The sequence below is a fragment of the Lissotriton vulgaris genome, chromosome 5, assembly GCF_964263255.1.
Source record: "Lissotriton vulgaris chromosome 5, aLisVul1.2, whole genome shotgun sequence".
Taxonomy (NCBI): domain Eukaryota; kingdom Metazoa; phylum Chordata; class Amphibia; order Caudata; family Salamandridae; genus Lissotriton; species Lissotriton vulgaris.
The window spans coordinates 995,750,147-995,775,621 of record NC_141693.1 but is presented as its reverse complement, the minus strand read 5'-3'; the positions used below and the strand labels follow the sequence as shown (position 1 = coordinate 995,775,621).

General features: G+C 46.2%; 1 protein-coding gene across 1 annotated transcript in view; it reads right to left on the bottom strand.

Moving 5' to 3' along the window:
• The window catches only part of HPS1 (HPS1 biogenesis of lysosomal organelles complex 3 subunit 1), a 434,454-nt gene that overhangs the window by 244,704 nt on the left and 164,275 nt on the right, over nucleotides 1–25,475 (bottom strand). Inside the window, exon 4 of the mRNA XM_086922604.1 lies at nucleotides 7,644–7,778. Coding sequence (XP_086778730.1) covers nucleotides 7,644–7,778 — 135 coding nt within the window. The remainder of the gene's footprint in view (nucleotides 1–7,643; nucleotides 7,779–25,475) is intronic.

Here is a 25,475-nt window from a genome sequence, read left to right as displayed (position 1 = left end):
TAGAATTTGTGAAGCTCATTTGGCATCGCAGTGTTTTCACTGTCCAGAGCACTGCCATCACTTACACCTTTCACGGAAAAGTGGAATTAGTATGACGGCCAAGCAAAGATAACTTAGTACTATATTAGCGTGTAGGACAGTCATATTTACAAAAACACAGTATTTTTTTTAGATCATTTTAGACAGTGTTAAACAAGCACAATGTGCCAATAAGTTTTACAGTCTCCAAACATCACATAACTCAGTTCAGAGATAATTAACAGTCTACAATGATTGGCAGACTCAGAAAGCAATTCATTCTGTGTGGCAGCAGTTGTTAAAGTTAGATCTCATCACTGTGATAAATTAGACAGAACACTTGTTAAAATTCTGTGATCCAAAGTGTTTTCAACAAGTTCAAACTACCGTTTCCTCAAGCTATTAAACAGTCCCGGTTTAACAGTACTACAGTTTTAAGCTACCTAAAATGTTATATCCACCACATCGAGTGACCAGAAATATTTCTGATGCTACCACCAAAACGTTGGCAAGAGGCAAAATCAACTAAGATAAATCAGTTACTTGAATGTGGAATTTTGTAAAACATATCTTTAAGATAACAATTTTTTATCAGATGAAAAAAATAAATTTTTCACAAAAATGCCATCTTGTAAGGGAGAATTTTCAGGCTACTTATTGGCCTTTACGGGCACTGCTGACTATAATCTCCACCAAGTAAATGAGAAATCGATGACCTAATTAAACTGTGTAATCACATCCGAATACTTAAAGACCCTCTCCTTATTATGTGTACATTTTTCATTGGCAGTTACAGTATATAAAATTAAATTTTATATACAGCTGTCTTTATTATAGTCTAGTTGTCACTTTACAACTAACCTAAATATATGGAATAAAATAGTGTAAATTCTACATCTGGCCAACATCCAATACAAAGGGTGATGAAGAATGAATTCCAAGTGATACTCCTTACCATGCACAGAAAGGAATATTGCAAGTCAAGAAACTCACGCTTCACCTTCAAGACCCTATTTGGTTACAGAACTCCTTTGCGATGTGCACTATACATGGTGATGGTGGTAACTTATCTGATATATGTTACATACACATGCTAGTCCCCTCTTAATTAAAGTCTTTCCTGTTGAACACGAAGCACAAAGTAAAGAGGATTTGTGCTCTGTAATTGAGGATGTATGAGCCATTGTGCTACATTCTGGATGAAATACAACTGTTGGGTAAAGTTCTTCAGCAAGACACAGTCGACCATGTCACAGTAGTCAGGAAAGGATGAACTCAATAAAAATAGTTGTCTTATTAGAAATCCCAAACAGTGAATATGTTTTCCAGTGTTTGAAAGTAACAAACAGCTCTTCTCTGAGAGAACACTGACAAGTATCTTCTTTTTGGGGGAGGGGGGTGGGGGTTATATAGAACGAACTCGACCCAAAGGTATCAGAGCGCTTTACATGAGCACCAGTTGTGTTCCAGACAGACACATTAATTTTGTTAAGCAGGGGGAAACTAAGTGATTTGCCCAGAATAACAGGATGTTGAGCGTCTCTGTCGAGACTCGAACCCGGTTCCCGAGTTTCGAGGCCGACTGCATCCACTCCTTTCTAGGCCACATCCTCTCCTTTCAGGACAGTCTGCCCCCTAACCATGCCGACTACTCTTTATGCCCGTATTCGTAATATGTACAACTGTTTTACAATTCATGCAAAAAAATGGGACCATGCTAAGGGGTAAAGGAGACTTACAGGTATTAAAAGTAAGCTCCTGCAATTTCTCCGAAGTGTAGCTAATCCGCGTGGTGTTGTCTGGGTTAAATCGACCATAGTGTGGTGTGCGCTCTAGTCTACCGGCGTACACGCGATGACGCGTGACGCCGTAGACTGGAGCGGGAGAGTCGCGCATGCGCAATGAGGCATAAGGAAAGGCGCGAACGCGGAAAGCCGGCAGTTGGCGACCGGAGCGGTATCCTGTTAGACGCTCGGCGCCCTTGTAGCATATAAAGTGATAATAAATAAATATAAACGCAGTAAACCTCACACCTGTGTCAGAGCCTCTTGTGGGGGAAGATAAGAACATTACAGTGGCGACGAGGCTGGGACCCGGACACCACCAGGTGCAGGGACATCGGCAAGAAGATTAAAACCCCCCACAGCAACACCCACGAACCAGGAGGGCACAGGATCTGCAAGAAATAAACAAACAAGGGCGTGGCAGCAGCGCAGCAGCACGACCAGGAGCTAGACACCAACAGTATAGCCAGGTCAGTGTGGCCCAGGACCCCGGGAGCCCCCAGGCAGCAACCTGGCAACCAAGGGAGACACCCCTGAGTCAGAGGAAGGGGGGAGGACAGTGCAGACAGCGCACACTACGAGGGACAACACCCCAGGTAGCCCAAGGGGTCAAGGGGACACGGCAGCGAGCGCAGGAGCGTCCGGTGAACCCACCCAAAGGGCCCAGGAAGAGGTACCTAGAGGCGAAGCCAGAATGGCGAACCAGGCATCAGCCCTAATGGCACCGGTCCCATTCTTAACCAGGCCAGGTGAACCCCAGCTCAAATGGGAAGACTGGAAGGAATACTTCCTCAATTACATTGAAGCCCTGGAGGATGAGAGCGAAGGGGAATACAAGCCGGAAAGAAAAAAAAGGCTGTTGCTCCACAACTTAGGCCCAGAAGGGGTCAGGGTGTTTAAGAATCTGGTGCCCAAAGAGAGAGGTGCAGCGGAGACGGACGTCTTTGTGAATGCACTGGACGATCTGGACAGTCATTATCGTCCAGCAGTTTGTGTCTCGATAGACCGCTATAACTTCCAACAGAGAAAACAGGAGGCAGGAGAGTCCATCGATGACTATGTGGCAGCGCTCCGCCGGCTAGCAATCACGTGTAAGTACGGGAACCTGCAGGATGAATACATCAAGGACCAAATAGTGATGCACACCACCAGCAGAGCAGTACAAGACAAGCTATGGGCGATGAATGAAACAACCTTGAAAGAAGTGGTAGCAATGGTCAAGAAGGCAGAAATGTCGAAGAGGGGCGCAGACGCGGCGAAAAGAGAAAGTGGGCCGAGACCGATGGTTAACAAAATCGACGAGGCGCCACATGCCAGCAAGCCCAAAAGCACCTACGGAGACCCGAGGAAGGACACAAGAGGGCCAGGGAAGCAGCTGCCCCGCCCCAGCCAGGGATCGAAGTTTGCGTGCTATCGATGCGGCAGTGCAGCACACACAGCCCAGGACAGGCGTTGCCCAGCGTTTCGCGCCAGGTGCGCGTTTTGCGGGTTGAACGGTCACTTTGAAAAGGTATGCCGAAAGAAAGGGACGAAGTCCACGGTCAAGTGCATCGACGCGGCCACAGCCAACGTAAGTGATGAAGAGGACCTGGAAGAAGACGACCTGGTGCTATGCATAGAGGATCAAGTACTGGACGTATCCGGGAAGCGAAGGGATAAGCCCCGCACCGACATGCACATCGGGGGCGTCAAGGTCTACGTGGCCGTGGATTCGGGGTCCCCCTGGACCATAGTGCAAAGATCTATCTGGGAAGAGGATTTCGCGCCAGTATTAGGACCCGACCTGGAGCCGCCGGACATCAGACCCATCTCGTACACCGAGAATTCCATTCCATTGGTAGGATGCAAGGACCTGGAGTTCGAATTCAGAGGAAGGTCGGCCACGTGCACCCTGTATGTAGCGGAAAAGGGCCCATCCGTCCTAGGATGGAGAGATGCAGGTGCTCTCGGCATAATACTCAATCCAGGAGGGAAAGAACAGATCCTGCTCACCGATGAATGGCCCCTCTCGAGGGAGGAAGACTGGAAAGCAGCATACCCCAAAGTGTTTGAAGGCACGGTCGGCAAACTGGACAAATTTGTGCATAAAATGGTCCTTAAGGAAGGAGCAGTACCGGTAGTGCATAAGGTCCGGAACATACCGATATCCACAAGCGAGGCAGTGCGCCAGGAACTACGGAAGTTGGAAGAACTGGATATCATCGAGCCAGTGGACAGTGCAGAATGGCTATCGCCCTTGGTGGTGGTAAAAAAACCCAATGGCAGGGTCCGGCTCTGTGTGGACCTGAGGGAGCTCAACAAAAACCTCATAGTGGAGAGGTTCCCGCTCCCCAGAATAGAAGAGATGCTGGCAAAGACGAAAGGTATTACCCATTTTTCCACCATAGACCTCACGTCTGCATACTACCAGATAGAACTCCACCCGTCGAGCAGAAAGTACACGGCGTTCATAACGCCCTTTGGATGCTACCAATTCAGGAGAATGCCCTTCGGCCTGGCGTCCGCTGCGGCCGTATTCCAGAAGCTGATGCATAAATTGTTTAAGGACATCTCGGGAGTGCAATACTTCCAAGACGACATCCTAGTGATGGGCTCCAACAAGGGAGATCACGACAGAAAACTACATCAAGTGTTGGGAGTGCTGCAAGGCAAAGGAATGACGGCGGAGTGGAGCAAGTGCAGGATTGGGTCTCGCTCAGTGACCTACCTTGGGCACGAGATTGGCACACACGGGATCTCACCGAAGGAGCAGAATGTGAAGGCAATCAAGGACGCCAGTGCCCCAACTACCAAAGAGGAAGTGCGGTCATTCCTGGGAATGGCCGAGTATTACAGCAAGTTTGTAAGACATTTTGCCACGAGAACGCACAGGATGAGACAATTGACCAGGCACAGTACGAAGTTCGAGTGGGATAAGGAGGCCCAGGCAGAATTTGAGGCCATCAAAGACTGCATCAGCTATGCAATTCCACTGCAGGGGTATGTCCCCACGGGCAAGACCATAGTAACGACAGACGCAAGCGACAAGGGCTTGGGGGCTGTCTTGGCGCAAGAAAGGGAGGACGGAACAAAAGAAACCATCAGTTTCGCATCCAGGGCGCTGTCCCCGACGGAGCAGAGGTACAGCGTGATTGAAAAGGAGATGCTGGCGGTCACGTGGGCGTTGAGCAAATTTCGCCAGTTCATATGGGGCACGAGATTCAGACTCCAGACGGATCACAAGCCACTCATCAAAGTATTGACGTCATCAGGCCACGACACAGCCACCCCGAGAATAGCAAAAATGACCCTGAAGCTGCTAGATTATACGTACGACGTGGAATACCTTCCAGGTACGCAGAACAGGGTGGCTGACTACCTCAGCCGGGCATCGGCCATGGAAGAGGCACCAGGGGAGACTCCGGACACAGAGGAGATGGTCGCCAGCATGGAGGATCATGAGTCGTCCATCAGTGCGCAGGAGTGGCAGGCGGCTTATGAGCTCGATGAGGAGAAGATGGAAGTAAGGAGATATCTCACTGTGGGGTGGCCGGACAAGAAGAAGCTAACGGAGGGTGTCCGACGTTTCTATGAGATGAGAGAAGAATTGTCCCTGAGTGACTCGGGGATATTCTTGTACAGAGGAGAGAGAGTGGTGCCACCAGAGACGCTGATACCCCGACTGCTTAAAGTACTCCACGAGGGGCACCTGGGCATAGTGAAAACCAAAGCACTGGTCAAACAGATGTATTGGTGGCCAGGAATGGATGCCCACATCGAGAGACAAGTGCGGGAGTGCGGACAGTGCCAAGGAGCGGACAAGGTGCTCCGCCCCCTCAGACCCGCTCTGGGGAAGTTCGACACCCCGCATGGCCCTTGGGAGGACGTGGCTATAGATATCCTGGGTCCCGTCCTGGACAGTAGAGGAGTAAACAAGTACATTTGTGTGCTAATGGACAAATACTCCAAGTGGCCAGAGGTGGACATACAGGAAGCGATGGACACAGACACGATCCTGAAGTTCCTAACTGGGGTGTTCCTCAGAGAAGGAATTCCCAAAACAATCCTCAGTGACAATGGGCCGCAATTTGTATCGGACAAGTGGAAAAGATACATGAAAAGGAATGGGATCGAGGTGAGACACACGGCCGTGTACCATCCAGCATGCAACGGCCAAGTCGAAAGGTTCAATAGAGTGCTCATGGGCTCCATCCAGGCAGCCATATCGCAAGGGAAAGACTGGGAGATGGAGATGATGAACATGGTTTGGGCATACCGGATAACGCCCTCTGTAGTGGGGTACAGTCCGTTTCAAGTGTTAAGAGGAAGGCACCCCTTCACCCGAGACAACGTGGTATGGAGGGAGAAGACCATCACCAGCAAGTGGTCCCCAGCAGTGGTGCAGCACAATCTGGAGAAGGCCCGGAAGATTTACGCAGCACACTACAACAAGAGACGAAGCGCGAAGGAAACGGTGTTGGAAGAAGGGGAGTGGGTTAGGATCAAACTCCCCACCCTACAGAAGAAGGGCGAAAGCAAATTCAGCCAGCCGCTGCAGGTCAAGGAGGTGCGTGGCAGGGCGGCTCTCCTCAGTGACGGCAAGGTCTGGTCGCAAGACCGCATGGCCAGGGTCAACAAAATACTGGTTTGGCCAAAGGCCGAGGAAGTCGAGAGATGCGTGGATCAACCGGAGGATAGACGTCTTCCGGAGTTCAGCTCAGACAACCAAAGGGAAGATGCAGGCGAGGACAATGAAGAAGTTGTCCTGAGAGCCAGGCCGAGTGACGGAGGAGGAATACAAGCTGAGGCGGAGCAGGGTACAGATGTGAGAGAAGCTGGGGTGTCCCATGGAGAGACGGAGGCGAGAGAGAACATGCCGGTAAGACACACCCGCAGTGGAAGGGCAGTTGTGGTGCCCTCTCGTTACAATGACTTTGTGATGGACGGACACTAGCTGGTGCCGTCCCCCGGTGCCCCACATAGACTACGTCCACTGTTCAGGACACTTGGTTGGGGGGAGAAATGTGTTACGTTGTGTTTGGTAAAGGGGGGAGATATGTGGTGTGCGCTCTAGTCTACCGGCGTACACGCGATGACGCGTGACGCCGTAGACTGGAGCGGGAGAGTCGCGCATGCGCAATGAGGCATAAGGAAAGGCGCGAACGCGGAAAGCCGGCAGTTGGCGACCGGAGCGGTATCCTGTTAGACGCTCGGCGCCCTTGTAGCATATAAAGTGATAATAAATAAATATAAACGCAGTAAACCTCACACCTGTGTCAGAGCCTCTTGTGGGGGAAGATAAGAACATTACACATAGTGGCTAGTTCTGACCACGGTGGGGACACGGAGAGAGCAATCAGGCTTGCCTTTGGTGTGTGCTAGAGGCACACCAGCGGTACACCAGATAAGCGCATCCACGCCATGGTTGTGTTTTTGCAGGCAGAGCTCATCAAATTGGGCATCTGCACCAAACAACTAGAGCGCTGCTAAACAAAGATGGCACCTCTAGTGATGTCAGCATGGAGAAACAGAAAATGATTAGAAAATCCTGCCACTCGCCCCCTTGAAAATATTACTTTCAGCAACAAAAAAACAGATTGACTAAAAAATGTGAATGAACTAAAAACAGAATTGAATAGAAACAGCAGTAAAACATTTTGCAAGGTGAGAAAAGTAAAATATAAGGCCGATTGGTAAGAAGGCAATAATGTTTAAGGTGTGATTGTTCTGGAACAAGATACAGTTTGAAACTGAGTAATACACAGTGCTACATGTTAAAGAATGAGAAGAGGTTTATTGAAAGCAGACATGTTTCTGCACGTCATTGGAGAGACACTCATGCTTTGGTTAGTAAGAGCATACCAGGTGAAGCACACAAATGTGTCCATTCTCAGTCGTAAAACAAGTATAGACATCCTTGAGTTGGTCTAGGATGGTCATGCATGAGATGAGCAAAGGCGCAAAGAGTGTGTTGATGCTGTCAGCAAATGAAGGAGCCTACAAAAAAAACAAAAAAGACATTACAATATACACTTTAGTAAAATAACAGATTATTTCTCCTTTTCTTGCATTTTGCATATGAGAGAAGATAGAAGCGCCATATTTTTTCTTTCGAGAATACTTACTGCTGACTGGTAGCTAAATCTAACAAGCATTTGCAATGCAATAGGTCTCACATTAGGAAATTTTGAGCTATTGGTCTTGTAAATGACAATTTTTGTATTTATGTGTTTTGGTTTTGAAAATAGCGAAATTAATAGTTTTGTCATTTACAATGGCAATACTTTTATCTTTTGCAAATGTGACACCCTCAGCATTTGTAATGCAACATGTTTTGTATTTACGTGACTTAGATGTATTGATATTACAAATAACAATGGCTTTTCATTTTTTTAAATATTTAATACTTAAATAAAAGTTATTGTAATTTATAATGGCAATAGCTTAAACTTTTGTAAATAACTTTTGTGAAGATTATGTTCAGTGTATTTTATTGTGACGAAAATCCAAGAACAGAAGTGAAATATTAACATCTTTTTGTGACATTTGTAATAAAGCTTGAAACAATGAGAGAACATATTTGAACCAGTTGTTGAATGGTTGCACAGATTGATGCTGTGGTGGCGCTGAGTGATGCTGTGGCGTTCAGTGATGCTGTGGTGGCGCATAGTGATGTTGTGATGCCCCTGAGTGATGCAGTGATGGTGCTGAGTGATGCTGTGGTGATGCTGTGGTGATGCGATAGAGTGAGGGTGATATATAGATAGAGTGAGGGTGATATATAGATAGAGGGCGATAGATAGAGTGAGGGCGAAAGATAGAGTGAGGGCGATAGATAGAGTGAGGGCGATAGATAGAGTGAGGGCGATAGATAGAGTGAGGGCGATAGATAGAGTGAGGGCGATAGATAGAGTGGGGAGAGGGGAGATGGAGCGGAGTGAGGAGAGAGGGGAGTGGGGAGTGGGGAGAGAGGAGAGCGGGGAGTGAGGAGAGCGGGGAGTGAGGAGAGAGGGGAGTGAGGAGAGAGGGGAGTGAGGAGAGAGGGGAGTGAGGAGAGAGGGGAGTGAGGAGAGAGGGGGAGGGGAGAGAGGGATTGGAGAGTGAGGATAGGGGAGAGTGAAGAGAGGGGAGAGTGAGGAGAGGGGAGAGGGAAGAGTGAGGAGAGAGGGGAGAGTGAGGAAAGAGGGAGTGGAGAGAGGGAGGGGAGAGTGAAAAGAGGGGTGAGTGAAAAGAGGGGGGAGGGGAGAGTGAGGAGAGAGGGGAGAGTGAGGAGAGAGGGGAGAGTAAGGAGAGAGGATAGAGGGGAGGGGTGGGAGAGAGGGGAGGGTAGAGGGGTGAGAGGGGAGAGTGAGGAGAGGGGGGTAGAGAGGAGAAGAGTGAGAAGAGAGAGGAGGGTGGTGAAAGGGGAGAGTGGTGAGGGGGGGAGTGATGAGAGAGGATAGAGTGATGAGAGAGGATAGAGTGGTGAGAGAGGAGAGAGTGGGGGAGTGAGGATAGTGAGGAGAGGTAGAGAAGAGGGGAGAGGGAGGAGGGAGGAGAAAGGAGAGGGAGAGGAGAGTGAGGAGAGGAGAGTGAGGAGAGGAGAGGAGAGGAGGGTGTGGGGAGAGAGGGAGGTGAGAGAGGGAGGGAGGGGAGAGTGGAGGGAGTGGAGGGAGGGGAGAGTGGGGAGAGTGGTGAGAGGGGAGAGTGGGGAGAGGGGAGAGTGGGGAGAGGGGAGAGTGGGGAGAGGGGAGAGTGGGGAGAGGGGAGAGTGGGGAGAGGGGAGAGTGGGGAGAGTGGGGAGAGGGGAGAGTGGTGAGAGGGTAGAGTGGTGAGAGGGTAGAGTGGTGAGAGGGTAGAGTGGTGAGAGGGGAGAGGGAGGTGAGAGAGGGAGGTGAGAGAGGGAGTGGAGAGAGGGAGTGGAGAGTGAGGAGAGGGAGGAGAGGGGAGATTGAGGTGAGAGGGGAGGGGAGAGTGATGAGAGATGGAAGAGTGGTGAGAGGGGAGAGTGGGAAGAGTGAACAGAGGGGAGATATAAGAGGGGAGAGGAGAGAAGAGAGAGAGGATAGGGGAGAAGAGAGAGGAGAGTGGGGAGACTGAGGAGAGGGGAGAGTGAGGATAGAGGGAGTGGAGAGAGGGAGGGGAGAGGGGGAGTGAGGAGAGAGGGGGGAGGGGAGAGAGAGGGGGAGGGGGGAGTGAGGAGAGAGGGGAGAGTAAGGAGAGAGGGAAGAGGGGAGGGGAGAGTGGGGCGGGATTTCTGAAGTGACTGATAGCCGAGAAGGCCGGTCAGCAGAGAAGAAGAGCATGTGGTCTTGGAAGAGGGAGGGAAGCGGAGAGAGGGAGGGAAGAAGAGGTGCTGGGGGAAGAGGGCCCAGGCGGTCTTGTGAAACTCGAGCTGCAGTACCAGTGGGGGAGGGACAGCAACACTGAAATGTTGTTGTTTTTCAACAAAACATTTGGGAGCAAACCTGGCGGGCTCGAGCAGGGGCATGGAGAGGGCATTTTAGAAGAAGTGATGCCTAGGTGAATTAATCAAATTGGTTACGCAGCAGGAGGTGGTGCGAAACGGATGTCGAGTCAACAAAAAAAAAACTAGTTGGACTGAAGTGACTGATAGCCGAGAAGGCCGGTCAGCAGGGAAGAAGAGCGTGTGGTCTCGGAAGAGGGAGGGAGGCATTCCAATGAAGTGTGGTGCGAGGCGTGGGGGGCGGGGGAGGGGTAGCAGGGGACCAAGTACACAAAAAAACTAACCTCCACAATTCAAGTGTCCTCTAACCCCGGGTGTAGGGTAGAGAAAATATGCATCCTAATCTTTCTGAAAAAATGAACGAAAGAAAATGAAACTACTGGCAGGTATAGTGTCTTTCAACACCATGCTATGTGAAATATTCCCATAAAAGGAGAAATATGCCGTAGCTGCCACAATAATAACCCAATGTTCCACTGGAGTAGTTAAGCACGACCCTACAAATATAATATGTAAATGTAAAACCGTTCTCCCAATATTAAAAAAATCGCTCACTATTCATGCATATCAAAAGAAATGTTACCAACAATAACAAGAAGATAAAGTGTTGCAGCATCGATAATAGGCTCAGGAAAAGTGGTGGAAACCCATATTGTTGGTTACAGAGCTAACCTAAATGGGGAAGAATAATACAGAGTCCAAGAGAACTCCTGCGTTTATGACTTAATTAGAAGTAACGCAAAGTGCTCCCGGAGATGGGCCCTTTGAGCAGCATGACAAGTGTAGTGCTGCTTAAAGCGCAGTCAGCAGCCATCCATTTCGCATGTTGGAAGCAGCTAAGCGCCTTGCTTCTGGTTTGTTTCTTTGTGGATAAACGCTGCTAACTCTACAACACAAAGGTGTCTGGTAAAACGCAAGTTTTCAAAGGTAGCATTGATTCGCATTAAATGAACCTCTTCATCATGGAATTCAACTGTGGAACGGATTACGCCCTTTCTGGGACAGCCGTGGGCATCTGCAAATGGGGGGATTCCTGCCCCCTACGGCACAGAAGCCGCAGCAGGCCAGCAACCGAGCCACCAATGTCAACGCGCTAAAAGCCACCCATTAAACTGGCATTCGCATCAGCACACACTGAGGATATCTTTGATCGACCCTCGGGGTGCTATAAATCACATCGCAGCACTTTTCCCTGTGCACATCCGAGGTCAGGCCCTCGCCCTCTGACCCTAAACGCTGTTTTGATAGCAGGATTGGGTATTAAGCGTGCATGAAAGGCGGCAGTGTCAGATGTGTAGGTCTTTACTCGTTTACGTAAGCTAGAGAGTGTGCTCATCCTTTTAGGAGCTGGTGAAGGGCACAGAGCGACGGGCGGGGGTGGCCCGATAGGTCATAGATGCAACACTCAGCGGAGACGGGGATCACTGTGTGGTGGTGTGTGACAGGCCAGGGCGTTTTCAATATTCTTCCATCGCATGAGAAGACGGACTAAAAGTGGACGTGTCACACCAATGGAAATACGTCGAAGTGAGCCATTTTTGACACAGCAGCATAGAAGAGTATGCTTCATGTACATGCTTATCCACACTGAGAAGCACTAGCAACGCCAACAGGTCTGAACTCTGGGTACCTCCAGTGTCCGTTTCCTGTCTGTGGTTCCGGATCAACTCTGGGGCAGGCTTCATTCTAACAACGCTGCACTTGGTGTGTGAGGAGGGCATAAGTAACAAGCTCTTGGCATTGCTGTGGGGAGGGTGGAGGAGAAATGCGAGACACGGCCTGGCGGCCGTGAAAGTGAAGTCGGCCGTGGGCAGTGAATAATTAGGGGAGGAGAAATGCCTGAGGCAAAGCGGCCGGGAAAGGATCCCTTTGACGTGGCCGTGAAAGCAATTAGGGGGAGGAGAATTGAGGCCAGCGCGCACTGCGCACGCTGGGGAAGCCTGTGGGAGGGAGGCGGATTGCTTTGATGTGAGGAAATGCGCGTGCTTGTCTTCACGTGAACTGTTGAAAATCCGGCCCTCGGTTTGAGAACCTATTTTGGCCACTAAAATTCTCCCGTATCTATTCCTGCGAATTGGGACAGGCCCGACCTAAAAAAAAAAATTTAAAAAAATGAGTCTTGAGATCAGATTTCAGTGCTCCAGCTACATATTTACATATTAAGCAGGGGGGTCTGGCCCTGCCTCAGATAAGTTACATATTATGAAGCCTCTCTTATAGACATATTAGTTCAGTCAAAAGATGCTAAGAGGTCTCTGGATTGCCATTTTTAAAAAAAATTTTTTTTTAGTGAAGATGGTGAAGGTTTCCGGGTCCCAGCTTCTCGTATTTATAAAGATGGCTAACATTCCAAAAAAGACGAGATATAAAACAATGCTGGAATATAGCCGGAGACTTCAAACCTTTTATTCTGTGAAAGCTCAGTCAGTAGGATAGGAATATTTGCAGCTTAGTGAACGCAAAGTTCAGAGACTACGAATACAAAATAGCCATTTAAGGGTTTGGAATTCAAATGGCTTTAAAGAACTGTGACATTTCTTGATAAGAGGGAACAGTATAACTTGACAGGACCTTTAAGATAGGTGTGGGAATATGTGTAAGCTCTTTTTTGGGGGGATATCAGCAGATTGTGCACTTATAAAAAAAAATGCTGCCATCAGTCTAATTTAGGTTCCTCCCCAATATCAGCTGCTCCTAGATCAAAGTTAAGGGGGGTTGGGAAATGGTAAAGATGATTGCATTGCCAAGGGGAATGCCATCTGGTGAAAACGTTTGGCGAAAAGATTATGCATACAACACAATGAACCTTTTCTCCGGTCAAGTAGCAGACAATCTCAAAATTAGGTAATAAGGCCCTAAGAGCCGCAAAGTTAAAGAGAAGGTCTTTTTTATTGCGCTGGATGGTATACTATCCTCCCAAGGCCTTTCATAGAATGTATCCAGAACTGGAGGATCGCTGTTTTCACTGCCAGCAGCTTTAATAGAATGTATCCAGAAGGGGGATCGTTGTTTTCACTGCCAGCAGCTTGGGGAGGGTGATTGGATACATACTTTTTTTTAACCTACCCCAGGGTTGAACTTTTTTGTGGACAAATATTTGCGGCTCCAGGATTAGGACTGCAAAGAAGGATTGAACCGGAGGCAGGCATGGCATAGCATAGCACTCTTTGGCTTTTTTAGGCAGAGGCAGAATTTGCCATTGGATAAAGGGGCTGAATCATTTATTGCGATTGCCTCTTCAGCAGTTCGATCTCTGATCTTGCAAAATTGGAAGACAACCAGAGTACCAATGTATAAGAAGTAGCAAAATAAGATGAGCCGAACGAAGAAGTTTGAGGAGAAATTTGCAAAAAGGGTAGGGGCATTAAAAGATTCAATACCACAAGTAAGTTTATGGAGGAAAAAGAAAATGCATTAACATAAGATCTGATAAACAAAATTATATATTAGTTTTTAATAAGGTCTGCCTTGTGTGTTATTTCATACTTGGTAGAAGGGTTTCGTTAACAGGTAGAGAGTAGAATCCAGACTGATCCACTTTATTAAAGCTGTAAAAGATTATCGTTTTTACTAACAGAAAAAATATTGTTTTCAGGAAACATAAAAATAAACATTCTAGGCACATTTGCACTTTATTTAAAATAGATTCATGTTTTGCACTTTCCTTAAATATCGAACAACATGGTTGTTAGGAAAGAAATATATATATATACACATTTTTATAGGAATATTAAAACAAGCATATTCTTGGCACATTTTCTCTTTCTTTACAAATTGTTAATGCATTGCACTTTCCTCAAATATCGCATAACGTTTATTTTTAGCCATGCATGTACTTTATTTAGAATAGAATAATGTTTTGCACTTTCCTTTAATATAGAACAACATGGTAGCTAGAATCATCAGAACGTGTGTATTTTTAGGCAAGCTTGCACTTAGTTGAAATATCCAACAATTTCCCTGTGGGGATGCACATATGCATATTCTTGGTACATTTGCACTTTACCCCCCTCCCCAAATGTCAATGTATTGCACTTTCCTCAAATATCGAATAACATTGTTTTTAGGACTTTTTCAATATGTGTATTTTTAGGCACGCTTGCATTTTGTTGAAATTTTTTATAGAGTATATTCTTGACGTATCTGCACTTTATCCAAAAATTGACAATGTATTGCACTTTACTCAAATACTGAATAACATTATTACTATGATTATTTGAATATGTGTATTTTAGGCATGATTGCACTTTGTTGAGATGTCCCAATATTTCCTCGCTACGATATCCGTGACTGGAGCAAAAATACAGATTAATGTTCACATGAAACCAATGCCTCTATTAACAATGTACATTGTAGATGAAGTTGGGATAAATTAATTTGTGTATTGTAGATTACTTTAAATTCTCTCAATAAAAATATATGTTTTAAAAAGAGAAATAGCCTTAGTGGGGTTAAAACTGATCTTTGCGTACAAACATCTCTCAATCAGCAAACATACCTGTGTAGAGACGCATGTCACTGCCTTCAACACTACTTGCCATTAAGACTTCGCTTCCTGCGCAGAGTGCTGGGTTCGCTTTATAACACCTTCTCCAAAAGCAGTCCAACTCTGAGTAATCTGCTGACTGTGTAGTCCTCAAAAAGCAGTAGCCTACATTATATCAGATGGGGTGGCAAGTGCGGAATGGCATTGAACATTGGTTTCTGGGCTCCAAATTAGTGCCCTTATCAGTTTGGATCATGACATAAATATATGATAAAAATGTTCAATGCCATCACCGGTCAAAAAGAACAAAGATGCAACGACACAGGACCTGCCCACTGACAACAGCCATGAATCCTTATTTCTACGCGTTCTGTAACCTCAGATTGCATACAATTCTAAAAAGTATCTTCCTACTATATAGATGGAATCTTCTGTTCTTCCTTCCTTTCTTTCAAATGATCCTCTCATTATCCTCCATCCTGTACATGCCATACTATCCCTGAATTAAGCCTATTCTGCTCAATGGTTATGTGCCTTACTGGGCCATACCTTTCCTCATAAACTGTCCATTAGGTACACATTCCTTGGAATCTAACACTAGCTACCCCTTCTAGGCTACTTGCTCATCACACCTTCCATTCGCACGAACTCACTAATAATCACGTCAAACTCCTATCAACCTAATCTACCACCAAGAAAATGTTGGAAATGTATGGAACAGTAGATGTAAAATGTATGGAAATGTAAGGAACAGTGGCCTCAGTAGCTAAGCCAAACAACCACTAGATTGCCCACTAACCACGGGTACTTGGGTAGCGTGCAACTCGCCTTAAATCGCTTCAACACCACATTAGAGGTATTGAGCATTACACAAATACAATTAGAACACAATACAATGGGATAGGAATATTGTAACACGACACAGGGCGTCGCATACATGAAGGCCAATGTCCATGACTTTCCGCATGCATTTTTAGGTTGAGCCTTGGCAGCGCATGCGCTGCTCTGTGAAACATCCTGTATTTAGGTAGAGACTTGAAGCTCTGCCCATATTTTTCTGTGACTTGTGTCATTGTTATCGTTAATAGTATTTCTAGAGCGCCTGGCTACCCAAAGGACTCGGAGCACTAGATGCGATTACAGACTGATCGAGTGAAGGCTAGGGGTTGGAGTTTTCGAAAAACCAGGTTTTGAGGCGATTCGAAAAGCAAAATGATTCACCTCTAAGCGGAGATGAGAGGGAAGCACGTTCCAGAGTTTAGAAACGTTATAAGAGAAGGAACAACCTCCCCCCTCACTCTTGAATCCTGGGAAATGAGGCAAAGTGATTTGATTGTAGGTATCCATTAGGACAGTATGGAGGGATGATATCCCGACTGATTGGGGGTCCGCTCACCTGGAAAGACTTGTGGGCTATACAGAGAGATTTGAAATGTATTCTATCCGTGATTGGCAGCCAATCTAAGGCATTCAGCGCAGGTGAAGCAGATTGGTTGTTGGGGGGGGGGGGGGAGTTTGAATAACCGTGCTGTACAGTTTTGGATGATTTGTAGCTTCTTAGTGGTGGGTCGAGGAACCCCTAAATACAGGGCATTTCCATCGTCCAGGCGAGAGAGTATTAAGGCCTCTTTGTCCACTGCAAACTGTGCTGGTTCATTTGTCACTAGGGTTAGTAGTCCTTCCTTAGTACCACCCTGTCACATTATGTAACCTCCCATGGTGACATCCCGTTACATGTGTTGTTTTAATTACAGCCTCCGAGTGTCAGGATCCCTATTGCAACTGTCTTTTGTACCCTGTTTTCTTGCCTGTACCGTACCACTGATTGTACCAATGTATTATAGAGTCGTAGTATTTTACTCTGTGCTGTGCCAATGCTTTTGTGCTGTACCAGTGCTTATTTGAGCTGTATCAGTGCCTATTTGAATCTTTTCCTCTTGCCAATGCTTGTTGCAACTCGCTTGGTAGATCTTTGCGTGTTACCGCCTTACCAATGCTTGTTGGCCCCAGGGCTTCTGAAGGTCTTGTTTGAATTTGCTGCCGAGGTCTTTTTTCCCTCTGCAGCCCCTGTACCTTCAGCTGGGAATATAAAAGATGCCACGCCCAGGTCTCCGTGCGGATTATTCTTTGCCGGTTCCCGAGTTCGGAGGTCTCCTGTTTCCTGTCTTCGTTCCTGCGCTGAGGATTTCTCCGCTGTTCCAGTTTCCAGATTCCTTTGAATGGTAGTAATCTACCACGAATATCCGCTTGCTGAAAACGCAGGTAGGATTTATCCTTTTCTGTTCTTGGTGCCGAGTCAAGAGTTGCCGGCTGGTGATTTCTTCAAGGGCGCTCGTCAGACATCGCGCGAGGGGCGTTTCCCTGGCAACTTTATTTGCTTTGACTTACCGAACGATGTCATTTAACTCATGCTGCTGAATCCAGACTTTGCCTGATTGTTTTTCACTCCCGTTTCATTTTTTGACGCCTGAGACAGTATTTTAAAAGTGTCAAGGAACTTGGTTCTCATTCAGATTTCTTTGGGATTTTTTCAGTCAGTGCTGTGGAATTAACAGAGTGGCTACAATATTATATTGAATCTTAAGTCATGCTGAAGTCAAACTTTATATTTGTTATGCTGTGTGAGATTAACAGTGATTAGCCTTTCAAGAAAATTTCATGTGAGTAGGATAATTATGTTGATTGCGAATTGAAACCTTTGATCTCTCAGTGAGGCTAGAGCTGAAGCTCCTGTTATTATTTTGTAACTGTGCCATCTTGCTTAACTGATTATAAAACTTCTTATTTGAATGTCAGCCATTCTTTGCTTTTTTAGTAAGATGATGATATTGGTTCCAAGTTATTTCCATTATTGAAACTCACCTTATCTGGTCAAGACTAACTTACTAAGTAAAGAGTCAGAGGTGCTGGAAGGTGGGTTTTTGGGAACTGCTTCTGAGGAACTCAAGAGAGCCCAAACAACTAGGTTCCTGACACCGAGAACAATTTTCTCAAATAGCTATGTCCTGCCTGCCACAGGACACGACCTCTAACGCTTTTTTATTATTTTTATAGCACTAACTCATTTGTAATACAAGAGGTCTCGCATTTGCGAGAGTTTAAGCTAATGGCATTGCAAGTGACAATGCCTTTTATTTGTTTTAAAAACAACATATAAAAGGCATTGTCATTTACAATGCCAATAACCCAAACTTTAGTAAATGCGAGACCTATTGCTTTGCAAACGCCTGTTGCTCAAGCTACAAGCACAGCTGTTCAGTTAAGTATAATGTTTGTTCCAGTGCCGTGTTTGATCTATACGATTCCTGTGCCCTCAAGACAGCCAGAGACGTCGAGCCAACCGCGTGCCCGTAAAGTATACCTTGCAAACACCGTAAATTAATTTTAACCAATACTGAATGTATTAAAATGGCATGTCTATAAACAGAAAATAATCATTGACCACTATGGCGTTAAAACGTACTCACGTGTCTAAGAATGCGTTATTTAACAGACGGCGGGGGGGAGAGACTAGAGAAATTAGAAGCGACGGGAGATGCTGCAACCTAATGTGGCCAGGACAAGCAAAGGAGGGTGTAACACGATGAAGAGGCACGTCAATAATAAAGGGACGAGCTGCCAAAGCCAGGAATTATAAAATATAAAGGGAAAGTAAGAAGAAAATGCATACGTTCTATTCTCACTTTGCCACGCTAAATATAGCCCAATGCTGCGGCGCTGAAGTTTCTAATCCAGAAATTGATGTAACACAAGTATCTGCCCCAGGTAAAACGGCGTGTCAAAAGCACCAGGGCGCGTGCTCCCTTCCCTTTTGGTGCCTTGAGGAACCCAGGCGCCCTCATTAGCCACAGCTCGCGGGAGAGCGCGGGAAAGCGACGCTCAGGTCGCGCCCAGCACACCTTGACGCTTTGGTCGCTGGAGCAGGTGGCCATCCTCCGGCCATGGAAGTCAAAGGACACATTGTGGATAAGGTCCTTGAGATCGGCCGCGACGCACCGGGCCACAAACATCCTGAGGCGGCCTCACGCAGAGTACTCGTGGGTACCGCAGAGCATAGGGAAGAACTCCACTCTGTGCTACGCTTAGGGCAGAGCAGCAACCAGCGTAAAACACAAGCCGTGAGCGTGCAAGCTCCCGAACTTCCGGTTTCGGGATGTGCACGCTCACGGCTGTCGTGGGGCGGGACTTCCGTCTTTGCGAGAAGCCCACGGAGTGGATGGCCCAGAGGACCGGTGAGAGCAGAAGTCAGGAGTGGCGGCTGAGGCTGCTGATGTGGTAAGTGGGGCTTGGGGGGCTTGGCACGTGTGTGTGTGTGTGTGTGTGTCTGTGTGTGTGCGTGTGTGTGTCTGTGTGTGTGGGTGTGTGTGTGTGGGTGTGTGTGTGTGTGTGTGTCTGTGTGTGTGTGTCTGCGCGTGTGTGTGTCTGCTTGTGTGTGTGTGTCTGCGCGTGTGTGTGTGTCTGCGCGTGTGTGTGTGTCTGCGCGTGTGTGTGTGTGCCTGCCTTTGGCCGGCCTGCATAAGCGCGTCCACGGACACTGGTAGGCTCGTGCACCGCTCTGTCTCCCCTGACAGGCAACTCGGCAGCAATAGGTCTCGAGCGAGACCTAAAAAACTGTAGGTAACCTCCGGGACATTAATCCTGAAACAAATGGTTGTGAGGACTATCTTTGCCCAAGGAATCAGATGAACACAACATAGAGGTCGCCGTAGCTCCTATGGATCACAGTGGTCATGCTCCTACTGTTGTGCAAGAAGCAGAGCTATAATAGTGTTCACTGCGTCGTCACAAAGGAAGTCTAGGAGTGGTGAACTTGTACCCATGTGAGGCACTTGCAACAATTAACAGATCTGGTCATTTTATCATTTGCCAGAATATAAACTAAATGTATGTTTGTAGTATGTAACTACCGTGATTGTATCCGGTTTGCGACCTTAATTAAGGAATCTATTTGCCTAGTGGCTCTCAAAACTGGATTCAGGATTGTATACTAAACATACTGTGGTCTGTTTTAATCGTTTCCTTCTTTTAGTCCTTGGTTTTGTTGGTTGTGGAGTTAACCATGAACAAAGATTGAAGATTTCAGTACAGTACTAGTAGGTATTGCATGAAGCAATGGGTTTTGAGTTATTTTCTGAGTAGGCAATTCTGAACCTCTTGCTGCAAGCAGTATATCTCTGGACCATTTGGTTGCATTAATGCAGAATTATTATCTGTGGGGTTTCTCTTTTTCTCTATTGCAGCATTGAAGCTTTGAAATGGAATGGCTATAAGCAGTCCTGCTTCTCAACAGAATTCAAGCTTTTTCTTGAATGTAAGCAGGTAAACAATGTTTAGACCCTACCCAAGTCTCTGGTTCAGCCTGGTGGGATTTTAAGTGACTATTTCTCAATCACACTTCAACAGCCAATAAACCTTCTGGCATGGTGAACCCTTGGTCTTAGCCAGATGAAACTGTGTGTCATCAAAACACGAGGGAATGCAGAGGTAGTTTTCCTTAAGAATGTCCTCCAGGGGTTTAACCGTTTCCTTGCTAATGTGTATTTCAATATTAGGCCACATATCTACAGCCTTAGCCAGCAATGGTGCTAAGAGTAAAAAGTGAATTCTAAAGAAATGTTTGGATAACTTTCAACAAAGGAAATTAGAACTCTGCCAATACAGCCTTGCCGGATGAACATAGACATCCTGAAAGTAGCCAAAATCTTTGTGTAAAGCTCTGGGAAAATATGAGAAAATCGGTATGGAAACACTTTTGCCCACATGATTCCTTAAAAATAAGTGGTCCCTATTATTTTCTCTGTCCCAGAAATACCTGGCTCTTCGGTAACAGTAATTTCAGAACAGGCAAAAAACAGGGATTCTAGCGAGTCACTTGTAGTGAAGGTTCTGGGCAGATGGCGACTCACTGAATTTCGAGAACATGCATGGACCACAATGTTACAAAATGACTGATCAAGTAACTGTATACAGTGTCACATTTAAAAACGTAGAGTGACAACTGCATCGTAAAAGTTTTTTTGTTACAGGCATACAAGTGAAAGAACAACACTAACCTCCTGGGCACCCAAGTGTTTTAAAGCTCAGTTGTGGCTGCATTACAGTAATCTTTCTATCAGAGCCCCTTCTTCATGGACCTCCTGGTTTTACCTTTCTACTAGCCACACCCACTAAGGGCGGACTGTTTCAAACAAAACCGTGTTTGGAACCACAACAGCTGAGAATGCGATGCCTGCGGTTGTTTGTCCATGGAGAAGGGGCGTTTGTTGGCCCGAAACGCGTTGGACTTGATGTATTCATAAGGGGGCAAAGCTTCGAAGATGCCGGGAGCCGTTTAGAGGGCCGGAGGGCCAGGGAGTCTGTGGTGAGCCTTTCTGTTAGCGCAAGGGCGCTTTGCTTAAACATTTACTGACGGTTGGCCCGAACCGTAGAAAGAGCTCCGCTTCCCATGCGCGAAGACAACACAGCGCATGGGGAGACTGAGGCAGAACTTCAATCTTCCGCCAGTCAGCACAAGATCCCTGATAATGCTGCAGACTCGATGTTTGGCACCCCGCCTACTTAAGGTTTGATTTGAAAGACTTTATTACACCCAGGCATAGCACCTACTCAAGGATAAAGACTACTCACCTGTTGGAGCTACAAATACCAGGTCTCCAGGTTTTACCTTTCTACTAGCCACACCCACTTAGGGCGGACTGTTTTAAACAAAACCATGTTTGGAACCACAACAGCTGAGATGCCTTCGGTTGTTTGTCCTGTGGTTGTTTGTCCATGAAGAAGGGGCGTTTGTTGGCCCCGAAACACGTCGGACTTGATGTATTCTTAAAGGGCAAAGCTTCGAAGATGCCTGGAGCCGTTTAGAGGGCCGGAGGGCCTGGGAGACTGTGGTGAGCCTTTCTGTTAGCGCAAGGGTGCTTTGTATAACACTGCTACTCCTTCCCAAAGAGACAGAATAACGACCCACCTTTTTGTGCAAATATCCTCGGTGCTTTATTCGTGCACAATTTCTCGCTAGCAGTCTACCATGGCGCGTTTCGCCTCCACCCGGAGGCTTGATCACATGATGTGTCATGGACATAAAAGTGGGCTTATATAGTTAAAAAACATTGATTTGCAACGGCTGTTTCTAATCATTGCATAAACAGTGAAGACGTACTACATACACCTAGCGATATCGGGAATTCATAGAAGACAGTGTTTGATTTAAAAATCAAAGGTACATCATCTGTCATGAAACCTCAAAACATATCTCTTTTGATGTTTAAGATGCTATATATACATATATATACAGATAAAAACATATACAAATGTAAAAACATCTGTACATTTATACATGTCTATATACATGGGTAATTACCCCTATAGAAATCTGTCTGTATCGCATATTCAAACCTGGTGACATTACATGGTTCTCAAGAGGTTATTTAATACATTCAGATCGTCTTGTTCTGACCTGTATCCTCCACATCTTAATCCCTACTCGCTTACAGTAAAGTGCAGATCTACATCTCCCTATCTATCTAACCCATGTGGGTAGTCAAAACCTTAGAATAGCTTCAAATTTATTCAAGCTATTATGCCCTCCTCGGGGTGCTGTGATAATAATGTGTGTTATAAACTTAAGTGCAAGTGCAATGTTAAAAACATGATCATTTCTTCAAAGCTAACAAGTCTGCTCCAGCGACTCTAGAGAAAAGACCCTCATACAACTGTTGGCTCTTAATGGGCCTTATTCTACACTCATTTTAAATATTCAGACAGAATAATCCCTACCATGGCTACTCAAAGTCAATTGTAATGCTAGTATATTATAAACAGGTGTAAAGGTCCTCGCTGGCATTCAGGCCCCCCGGGTTTTTACTGTTAAGTTCCAAGATATATCTGGTTTCCAATAGGCGCAACTTTACATCCCTATTGCCGCCTCTTTTTAGGGGTAAGATGGTGTCAACCAGGTAATATTGCAGACCCCCGGGGTCACTGTTGTGAATGGATTCAAAGTGCCCTGCCATGGGATTCGTTTGATCCTTCCCCGAAATGGCTCTTAGGTGCTGCAATACTCGTTTATGGGCGGGCAAACGTGTACTGCCCACATATTGAAGCCCACAAGGGCATTGCAGCACGTAGACCACGTATTCGGTTTTGCACGCAAGTCTTTTACTAATGGGAAATGGTTTGTCATGGAACGGACTGGAACAATGAGTTTTATTGATTCCATGGCAACAAGCTTTACAGGAAAGACACTTTTTAAAGCCCTTACTCAGGGCCGCCCAAGTTCCTGAAACAGTCATGTCTAAGCTGTTGCTCACTAACGCATTGGCCATGGTTGGTGATCGACGAAATGTGAGGTCTGGTTTGTTTGCTACCAATACCCCTATTATCGGATCACCCTTTACTAGATTCCAGTTCTTGGTGAAGATTTTCCTAATCTCGGAATGCTGTATACTATATGTCACAATGGCCCTTGACTGGATGTGATCATTGACTGTGTTGGCTTGTATTGCTCTTGTTTTGGGTACCAAAGCCTGTTCCCTCGTGATTGTTCTGGTGCGTTTGATGGCTTTGTTAATACACTCTTCATTATATCCCCTCTCCAGGAAACGGATTTTACTTTCCCTCTTGGCTCTCTCACAGTCAATGTCCGAACTGCATATGCGTCTAAGTCTTAGCATCTCTCCATATGGAATGCTTCGAATTAGATGCCGCGGGTGCTGGCTGGTTGCATGAAGCAACGTGTTCCCCGCCGTTGTCTTTCTATGCAGTTTGGTTTCTAGCTTCCCGTCCATGATAAACACTTCAACATCCAGAAAGCTGACTGTTTGTGCATGGATTACAGATGCAAACTGCAGATTGAAAGTGTTGACATTTAATACCTCTGCAAAAACGGCAGCGTCCTCCCTAGACCCCTTCCATATAAGAAATAGGTCTATGTATCTGAGGTATAATATCACATTGTTGGCCATGATGTCCCTGTGTTGGCCCATGAGGACCCGCTCCTCCCACAGTCCCATCTGTAAACACGCGAAACTGGGGGAGAAACAGGCCCCCATGGCCACACCTCTCATCTGTTGGTATACCTGGTTGTTAAAAGTGAAAAAATTCTGCTCAAGGCATAACTTTAACATTCCAACTATCATTTTGTTATGGTATACATAATCCATGGGGCGCTTGTCCAAGTAATATTCCACTGCCTTTACACCATCACCATGCCTTATGGAAGTATACAAAGACGTGACATCAAGAGTCATCAATAGATAATCTGCATTCCAATCAATTTCCCTTAGCTTGCAAACGAAATCAGTGGTATCCCTTACATATGAGTCCAGTTTAACCCATTCCTGCAAAAAGTAGTCAATGTACCTTGAGATGTTCTCCGTAGAGCTGTCAAAGGCCGAACTTATCGGTCTTCCAGGTGGCGTCTTAACATCCTTATGGACCTTGGGTAAAAAATAGAAGGCCGGGATGACAGGTTGTTCTTTTTTCAAAAGTTTGAACTCATCATTCGATATTAATCCACTGCTTCTCCGGGCCATCAGTTTGGAATTCTGTTCACTCCATGCTGCTTTTATTGCTACAATATTACTCTTTCTGTAACAGGTTGGATCTCCTAGTTGCTTCTCTGCCTCCTGTATGTATCGGCATCGATCCCAAAGGACAATATTTCCCTCTTTGTCCGCCTGTTTCACAATTACATTTTTGTTCGTTTTTAACTTTTTGATTAGATTGTTGTAGCTCTGATTTTGCCTATTAATGGCAGAGTACCTTTTGTTGGTGGCAGTGTATAATTTCTTCAAATCTTCTGTGATGAGATTGTGATAGACGTCAAGATTATCATGTGTCATAACTGGCAGAAAGGTCGACTTTGCTTTGAACGGTGTAGTCCCAAACCCGGTACCATCCCCAGTTGAGGTAGCACCTACTAGGCTCACATCCGCCCCTTCCTGTTGGAGCGACCAGATTTCTTGAAAAGCAGGGCCATCTCCCGCTGTCAGGAGAGATGAACTTTTTGTCGTAACTTTCTTAGATTTTCTGTAGGGCTGCAAGTGATGGAATTTGCTCAGTTTGAGCTTTCTTATAAACCTAAATGTGTCCATCCGTGTGTTCGTATAACTGAAGTCTTTGGGTGGGCAGTATGATAGTCCTAAGCCCAGAATAGCCGCCTCCTTTGCCGATAAAGTTATATTTGTTAGGTTTATAATTGATGCTGTGCCGGAGCCTGCCCCCGGTTTGGAAACTTGTTCCATTTTCCTCGCTTGCCTTTCTTTGCCCCGCCCATTTTTCCTTTGGCGGCATTTGCGTCGTTGGAGCCGCATGCGGTTTGCCCTTTGCCGCTTTGATTGGTATCTACTTTTACCCTCGGCCTCAGAGTGTCCCTCCGGTTCTCGCATAGGCAGCTTACTTCCTGAGCAAGGGAGAGTTTGGTAGACCCCAATCTTTGTGTCCTCGCGGGGTCACCCTCTACGTCACTCTCCGCTGCAGAACTCAAGTCCGTTGATGATACGGACACTGATGCTGTCTATCGTGCTTTTTGCCCGGGTTTACTCACTCGCGCCTTGATGTTATCATACCTTCGGGCGAAGGTGAAAATCTGGCCATTCAAGTAATCCAGTCTATCCCGTTCAAATTTGAAAGCTTTACGCTTTTTGATTATGTCCTCTTCTTTCGCCAGCCTCGCCAGCATGTCCTCTCTCATTTTTTTTTGTATTTTCATTTTTTTCCATATTTTCCAGTTCAACCTCCACACTCTCCATTTCTAACTGCAACT